The sequence below is a fragment of the Sciurus carolinensis genome, chromosome 11, assembly GCF_902686445.1.
Source record: "Sciurus carolinensis chromosome 11, mSciCar1.2, whole genome shotgun sequence".
Lineage (NCBI taxonomy): Eukaryota > Metazoa > Chordata > Mammalia > Rodentia > Sciuridae > Sciurus > Sciurus carolinensis.
Genome location: NC_062223.1, coordinates 125,473,449 through 125,481,966, shown reverse-complemented (window position 1 = coordinate 125,481,966; position 8,518 = coordinate 125,473,449). Strand labels below are relative to the sequence as shown.

General features: G+C 39.6%; 1 protein-coding gene across 1 annotated transcript; it reads left to right on the top strand.

Moving 5' to 3' along the window:
- Positions 1 to 1,295: 1,295 nt before the first annotated feature.
- LOC124959701 (signal peptidase complex catalytic subunit SEC11A-like) lies at positions 1,296 to 2,427 on the top strand. Its single transcript, XM_047518044.1, has 3 exons — positions 1,296 to 1,312; positions 1,621 to 2,013; positions 2,102 to 2,427. Exons 1-3 carry the CDS (start codon positions 1,296 to 1,298, stop codon positions 2,256 to 2,258), a joined length of 567 nt encoding a protein of 188 aa, XP_047374000.1. The 3' UTR covers positions 2,259 to 2,427.
- Positions 2,428 to 8,518: the final 6,091 nt, after the last annotated feature.

Genomic DNA, 8,518 nt, shown 5'->3' with positions numbered 1-8,518 from the left:
CTAGAAAACATCCATGTGTTTTCTTTCACTTACTATAGCTAAGTGAAGTGAAAATATAAGGTAATACATATTCACACAAAACCTGAAAAAGAATATTTATAGCAGCTGTATTTGTTACAGTCCAAAACTAAAAAGAACATTGATTTTCCTCAAATGGTAAATGAATAATGGATTAATTGTGGTATGTCTATGCAATAGAATAATATACAACAATGAAAAAGAATTAACTATTCATACATACAGTGATTTGATGACCTTCAAGGGTATTATGCTAAATGAAAAAATTCAGCTTTATAATATTTTATATTATTATACTTACATAATACTCTCAGAATGGCAAAATTATAGTGGTGGTTGTACAACTTGCATTAGATCTATTTCTAGATACTGGGACCATTGTCCCAGGAACATCCAATGCTCATTAAATTCTAAAGTAAGAAAGAGAATCTGCCAATAGTGGGTAGAATGAGGAAATATCTTGATGGTGATGAATAGCTATGTACCCTGCTTTTGGGAATCTTCTACAAACTATACATTTGATGAGATTTCATAGTACCCAAAAAAGTACATGTCAAAACTGATAGAACTTAAACAAAGTCTATAGTTAAGTTAACAATATTGTACTAAAGACTATTTCCTCATTTAGAAAATGTACTAATGACATTGAAAGTGGTATAATTGGGAAAGTTGGGTCAAATCTATAAAGAAACTACATTTTGCAACTTCTTGCAATTCTAAAGTCATTTAAAAATAAAACTATTTTATGGCCTTTTTGATTTGGGGGAGATTTATTTCATCTCTACATCTGGAGAAAATTGATGTACTTACATAACTGAATCTTCCAGTCAATAATCATCATTTATTTCTCAGTTTATTTTTGATCTTGTTGATTTTTCTTAATTATGTCATTTTTCTCCTTAGAGAATTTGTACAACTTGCATTAGATTTATTTCTAGATACTGGGACCATTGTCCCAGGAACATCCTGGAATAGGGGAGTAGAATGTCCTGTTCTTGAGGCCTTGAGGAAGTTTTGCTGATGACAGTGCTGAAGGGTCACAGATGAGAGGCAAAGACTCAGTCAGACAAGAAGAGGGAACAAGGAGCACTCAAACAAGCAGCACAGGGCACCTGGCAGAATTCAGAGGTGGGTGGGGAATGAGAAAGAGGGCATTAGGAGAGCTAGATGATATTAATATACTCAAGGAATAAAAGAACAGCTGTTCTTATCATTTATCCATTTATCTTATCTTATCCATCCAAGGTTAGAAAAGCACACAGCCACTTCTCCGAGTCATGAATTTTCTGAGAGTGTATGCTCACTTGTGCAATAAGAAAGTAAGATTTTTTTGTGTGTGATGGCATGAATGGATCTCAGGACCTTGCTAGGCATGTGCTCTACTACTGAGCTATATCCTCAACCTTAGAAAGTGAGATTCTTATAACATCTTTGCACTCCCAACCCTATTCAAGAAAAGCTTTTACCTCAAATAGAGATCTAGGATTTATGTCCAAAGACTCGTTTATGAGAACTCTTGTCTTTGCCACCACAAAAGTATCCAGGTCTCCGTAATTTCAAAATCAATGTAATAATCAAAATTTTAGTGTCAAAAGACTAAAGGGACTGTGAGCGAGCCGGGCCAGCGCTCCAGCGGGTCCGCCAGGTGGTCACACCGCGCTCTGCTGCGGCGGGTGTCCCGCTCGCCGGTCCCGCCACGCTGTCTCTAGACTTTTTGGATGATGTGCGGCGGATGAACAAGAGGCAGCTGTATTATCAAGTCCTAAATTTTGTCTCCTCGGCACTAACGATCTGGAAGGGGTTAATGGTAATAACTGGAAGTGAAAGTCCAGTTGTGGTGCTGAGTGGCAGCACGGAACCTGCATTTCATAGAGGAAATCTTCTCTTTTTAACAAATCCAGTTGAAGATCCCATAGGAGTGGGAGAAATTGTCATTTTTAGAATAGAAGGAAGAGAAATTCCTATAGTTCACCGAGTCCTGAAGATTCATGAAAAGCAAAATGGGCCTATCGAGATTTTGACCAAAGGAGATAATAATGCTGTTGATGATTGAGGCCTAAAAAGGTGTTGTGGGGCGAGCCAGAGGTTTTGCTCCTTATATTGGAATTGTGACGATCCTCATGAATGACTATCCTAAATTTAAGTATGCAATATTTTTTTTGCTGGGTTTATTCGTGCTGGTTCATCGTAAGAAGCCTACCTTGCTGTTCCTGGAAAGATGCCGCACTTTTTGTTACTGACCGTTCAGAGTAGCTGTTGGTCTGTGATTGGTGGAACGGAGAACGCACATGTTGGCGCTTCTCGTAGCCCTGGTTTACCTTAGTTTGTTTCCACGCCAGAATCTGGGCGGGTGCATGTGCACTCGAGTGCACTCGAGGGGACTTTTAATCACAGAATCTCATATGTTGTCATTGTCACACTTTCACATTGTTGTACATCAGTGAATTTTTTTATATTGAAAGGTTGAGCCAAAGCCCTCAGTGTTTGTATTTTGAAGCCAAGCTTCACTTCTAAAGGGCCTACAAGAGTTCTGTAAATGGAAATGCAACTCTGCACGAGTTTTGAAACTGTCATTCCTCCTTATGACAGGAATGGCACATACGGAGGTGGTCATAAGTCTTCAACTTTTCAGAATTTTAAATAAAAGTCTTCGCACATTGAAAAAAAAAAGTCTAAATGGCCATAATTTGAATTATGAAATAGTTTTACTTTTTATTTGTCAAGTAATTTTTTGATTGTCTCTACTGACCAGTTATTTACCACTCTTTGCAGTCCCACCTCTCACCATTTAGTGTTATTACCTCTGGCTTTATGCAGTGTGCTATGGTTTGGATGTGGTTTGAGTGTGTCCCCCAAAGGTTCAGTGCTGGAAGCTTGGTCCCAAGTAAGGTAGTGCTGAGGTGGTGGAACCTTTAAGAGGTGTGGCCTCGTAGGAGGTAATTAATTCATAGGGAGTGCTGCCCTTACACAAGGAAGGAATTAATGTAGGTTTCACAAAGTGAGTTCTCATTACAGGGGATTATTATAAAGTAAGGTGTGCTTGGTCCCTTCTGCACATAGCCAGTCTCTTTCCACTCCCTTCCCCATGTTGCAACAGAGCCTTGGGACCCTCTCTAGGATGCTGGAATCATACATGCTATTTGAACCCTCTAATCACCAAAATTATGAGTCAAACAAACCTCTTTATAAACTACTCAGCCTCAGATATTTTGTTACAGCAACAGAAAATGGAATAATGCAAAGTGTTGGGGTGGAGACTTCTTTCTGGCATCTGTATCATTTTAATGTCCTCTGTTCTTCTGAGTTGCTGCTCAGAAGACAGCGATGATCTCCATTTATTCAGGAAGATTATTTGAAAGCAGTTCAGTCAAAACACAGGCTACCCTCTGAAAATCAGAGAGAAAAGACTGAACTTATTTGGCACAGCCTATATGCAGGTAGGCACATAAAAGTTACACAAAGTAACAATAATAACAGCACAGCTAAAAATAATAAAAATACCAGTAGCTTGAATTTTAGGTCTTAAATTTTTCTTTTTGTACCCAAATACTGAGGCTTTGTAATCTATATGACTTTCTCAGTCCTTGGCCTTCTCGTCCTTCTTGTCTTTCTTGTCCTTGTCCTTGGCCTTCTTGACAATGGTCTCCTCTCATGTCTCCAAACACTCTGTGAACACTGATGACCCACAATATTTATCTTCCTCCTAAACACACTTCTGAGATCTAGACTGCCTTACTTTCACCTGCATTTGAATGGGCATGTCTCTCTGTACTTTGATTCTCCATGGCTAGCCTGCCATAAATAGTAGGAGATGGGAATTTGGAGACGGGTAGGGCCAGATTGTGTCTAGGTAACACACAAGTCCATCTCTAAATGTGTTCCTGATCCCAAAATTATGTTTAATATTGAGCAGGTTGCATGATATGGTCATAAAGGTACAGGGTCTGAGATCCCTCAGTGCTTTGCAGTCATAATTTCTCCATCTTCTGTGTCCTCATTTTACCACCATATAACCTCCCTCATAGGTTTATGGTTAGTAACAAATGAGATAATATGTAAAATAGCTTTATGTTGTTGACTATAGTTGTTGACAGTGAAGTTACACCATCAGTCTTATGGGGTTACTAAGAGATGTGCCAAAAACTAGGAGTTAAAAATAGAACTGTTATCCCTAATTAAAAAAAAAAAAAAATGGACCAGTGTTCAAGGCTATGGAATTAACAAAACACACCAGAAGATGGGAGGCTGGGAAGCCAGCTCAACCTTCTGGGACTCAGCAGAAATATCAAGAAGCCAGAGTTAGACAAGACAAAGTCACTCAAATCAGACCTACTGAGACAGGGAAGCAGTCTCTCCAATTCTGAAAGTAATATTAGGGTACTCTTCCAGATGATAAAGGGCAGGTACCAGATGGCAAGGGGCAAATTATGTGTAGCACCGTCACTAAAGTAACCTGTAGTGAACTTTAATTTCCTAGCACGGTGAAAACACAACCCAAGGCAGAGAGATTTAAGATGGTAATGAGACGTGCGTCCTGTGAAGAGGTGTGATGAAGAAGAGGCCAGCACAACTAAAATTCCACCTCTACATGTGATGAATTCCAGAGGCTGGGTCCCTGCCTACTCCAGAGATGCCAGAAAAGCTGTGCACTTTTGTGCTTTGCTTGAGTCAGCCGGGGATCTCTGTCCCCACATGCTGCCTCCTTTGCTACAGCTTTACATATATTAGTTTATTTGATCATTCCAATAACCTATTACCTCCATTTTACCACTGGGGAAACTGAAACAAAGAAGTTTCTAGCTGCCCAAGTTTCTAACTCAGTTGTGCTTTTATCTGATGATTCTGATACAGAGCACAAGAACCTGGGGACTCAGGAACAAAGTGACTGTTGCACTCTCTGCCCTCATCCTTGTTCCAGCTCTTACCAGGGATTTGAGTCCACTGGATTTTATCACACAGTCAGCCCTGTTACTGCCATCTTAGGTATTGCATCCAGAATTCCTGGCTCTCTCCTGGGAAGTGGAAATCTCACATAAATCACCAGCTTCTAGTGTTTGTGGCAATGATAACCACATTTCCCTGGTTCTGAAAGAGGATAGTAAAAGCTTAGAGTTGGGGGTGAAGAGTGTCAACAGCATTCCTAAAGAAGAAAGTTGAGACAACCCCCAAAAGAAGAAGGAGAAAGAATAGTTACCAGACACACAGATGGATGACTCCCTTGAATTCTACTGCTGGCCACTTTCTCCCCGCTCAGTGTCTAAGGCAGGTGTTTCCCACAACAGACAGCATCCTAGAACATTATGCTTCCTTTGAAAGTAGACACAACCTCATCTCTCAGGTCTTTACCCAGATTTCCCTCAGACAACCTGTCAGGAGCCACGCTATTGCCTTACCTATAAGTGGTCTCGTAACTGAAAAGATCATAAGCAGAAGAATCTGATAGACTGTGATCCAGAACTCAATTCTTTCATCTGTTGTTTAACTTTCATTGTCTATAAGTGGGGTAATAATACCTAATCTCCAAATTGATAAGGTTTTTGTACAATGGGCCAGGTGTTCTGCCAGTGTCAGGGGAGACCACAGTAAGTACTCAAGGCTAAAACTGTAAAACTGCTTCTATCATCAGAACATAATCTCACCATGCAGTGCTGCTTGGTCCTGCTTTTCACAATCTTGCCAGACTTCTGTAGGCAATTGCACACCGTGTCTTGCACCCTCTCCTCTGCCCCCCAGACCACAGTACGCTGATACTGTCTGCATGCCAGAAACTGTTCTAACAGCTTTACATATATTAGTTTATTTGATCATTCCAATAACCTATTACCTCCATTTTACCACTGGGGAAACTTAAACAGAGAAGTTTCTAGCTCCCCAAGATTATTGAGGTTGGGCAGTGATTTTAAGTGGAGAATGTCCAGTTCATGAGAGGATTTTTTTACAGAGCAATCTACATGTCTCTTTTATCCCTTTTTAATTAGGGAAGCAGGGTCATTCTTTGTGCTTGAGTTTCCTTTGTATAATCATGTGGCACATGATGATGTCTGTGATGGACTGCATGTGTGACAGTGAGCCCATTAGATCAAATCACCTAGCGATACTGTAGCTGTCTTCGTTTGTATAAATACACCCTATGATGTTTACACAAATGTGAAGTTATCAGTGTAATGTATAAAGCTGCTCTCCCGCCCATCAGGTACAACTATTTTTCCCGCCTACCAACCACTTGTCAATCTGTGAACATCCTAGCTAGCTATTGGTTCATCAGTCAGCTTGCAAGTATCCTTCTCCGATATTGGTCCCCTGTTAACCCGGCGGAATTCAACTGCTTTACTGTAACTTCCCCACCATCTTTTCCCATTCTTCTGTCTGTCCTACACACTTTTCTCTATACTCCTAGCTTTCCACTCTCTCTAGCGCACGTTCTTTCTTTTCCTTTCTCTTTTCCTCTCATTTTCTCTTACCCTGCAGGGAGACACTGTTTGCTTATGTGATTCCCTTATGTGATTTCCCATGTCCGGCGTGGTTTCGTGGAAATTCCCTTACAATCAGAACATGTCATCATTGTTAACTGACACATAACTGTGCTTGAGTTTTTATTTACCCTAATGCAGTTACACTTCTTTGCTCTCCTACACACTAATTGACTTTCTCAAATTTTTTTGGAGAAAAAGGTGCTCCAAAATATCTTGATATTCAACTTATTGACACTTTCTCTGACTTCAGAGTGGAATATGTGCTTCAAAAATAAGAATCAGAAAAAATGCAGAATGAGTCCCTGCTCTGTCCAAGATACTGGTGTAGGCACTTTGTACATGTTGCCTGGCATGGCAGTTACCAGCTGGACTGTGTGGACAGGCCCAGCATTCAATTCCCAGTTTTGCTCCCTAATACTTTGATCTTAGAAAAATCACTTAATCTTTTTTACCCTCAGTTTTCAAAGCTGTGAAGTGGGTATGATGATGTCTCAAAGAGAAAACCGTCTAGTGCTCATGTCACAGAGTTCTCTTCAAAGACCTCCGTCAGAATGAGCAGAAGAATCACTTTGCACCTGGAGGTAGAACACATGTGGGACAGGACAGGTTACTTGCCCTAATGCTCATATCGAAAGGGCTCTTTGGTCATAGTAGAACCATTGGAGGAACCACCAGAATGTAGGACCCTGACTTTTCGACTATAGCTTTCCTCTGAGTCACTGGAAGAGGGCAGAACCAGTCATTTCCTGGGTCCTTGAACTATAAGAGAGGACTTACTTGACATTTGTATATCCATCTGTAGGATGTGGATATAGAAAAATGATTGCTTGCAGCTTAAAAGATTACATTAGCTAAGAGAAGAGGAAAGGGAGGCAGCCCCAGATACCTTGGGAATCTGGGTATATGTTAGTATTTGGGTCTTCCAAGTTTCTGTCATTCTATAGTATAGACATTTTAGTGAAATTATCCTAGAGTGTTTTTTGTCTTAGCCAAAGACTGCTTATTTTCTCTTTCAAGATATTAATAAAAATGACTATATTTTGATAAGCACCTACTCTATTGTAAACACTACAGATATATTGAGTTCCCACAACAACAAACCACAATAAGCAAACTCATATGGTGCTTACTATGATGGACAATGGAAAGTTCCTAAAGATTCCAACTACCAACGATTGCCTAAGAAGAAATACACTTTTATCTATTGTTGTTATTTGTCTTGTCATTAAAAACATTCTAATAAAGAAATACCAGATAGCTTCCCTGGGGAGCTCTATTAAACAATTAAGTTGGAAATAACATCAATTTAATAAAAAATCCTTCAGAAAATTGAAGAGTAATTATTTTGCTCTACCTCATTTGAGCGGGCCAACATTCTGCCAGATAGACATTACAAGAAAAACATCTAGATCTGTGGCATATCCTGCAGTGTTTGGGATTTTGCATGTAACTTTCAATATAGGATGCCATTCATCTTAATTCTGCTAAGCCAAGTCCTATAATTCTTTTCATCATAATCCCTCTATAAATAATTTTCTCATCCTAGTCAATGGTGACTTATTTCTCCTCTCAATAGGTTTTAGTCTCATTGGTGGACTATATTGTGAAACTTTCTCAAAGGAATTGGGTTCTACAGTCCTGGATCTCAGAATAGATTCCTCAGCTGAAGAGCCATGCTTCATAGAGGTGGAGATATTTGAAAATAGAGCAAGAGAGTTAACAAATGATAGCAAAAGAAGTTTCCTTTATCCAGGTTGAAGAAGGTGAGATTTAGACTTAGTTGTGTCCATAGATATAGTCCAAAAATATCTTAGTTAAAGGATGGGAGTAAGAAGAACAAGTAAACTTAATAAAGGAGTTGCCAGAGAGTGAGAGGAAGGAGAAGGAAGAATAAAACACATTGGGTTATTTGCGACCTTAATCTGCCTTACCTGGTTTCCTTAACACGTCATTGTTTATATTTACATGGGTAAAATTGAATTGTTATGAATTGATTGTCAATTCTTTTCTTTATGTTTCCTGCCTCC

Coding starts and splice junctions, on each gene's coding strand:
- LOC124959701 (XM_047518044.1), top strand. Junction 2,014..2,101: donor GTCCTGAAGATTCATGAAAA/GCAAAATGGGCC, acceptor GGGGCGAGCCAG/AGGTTTTGCTCCTTATATTG.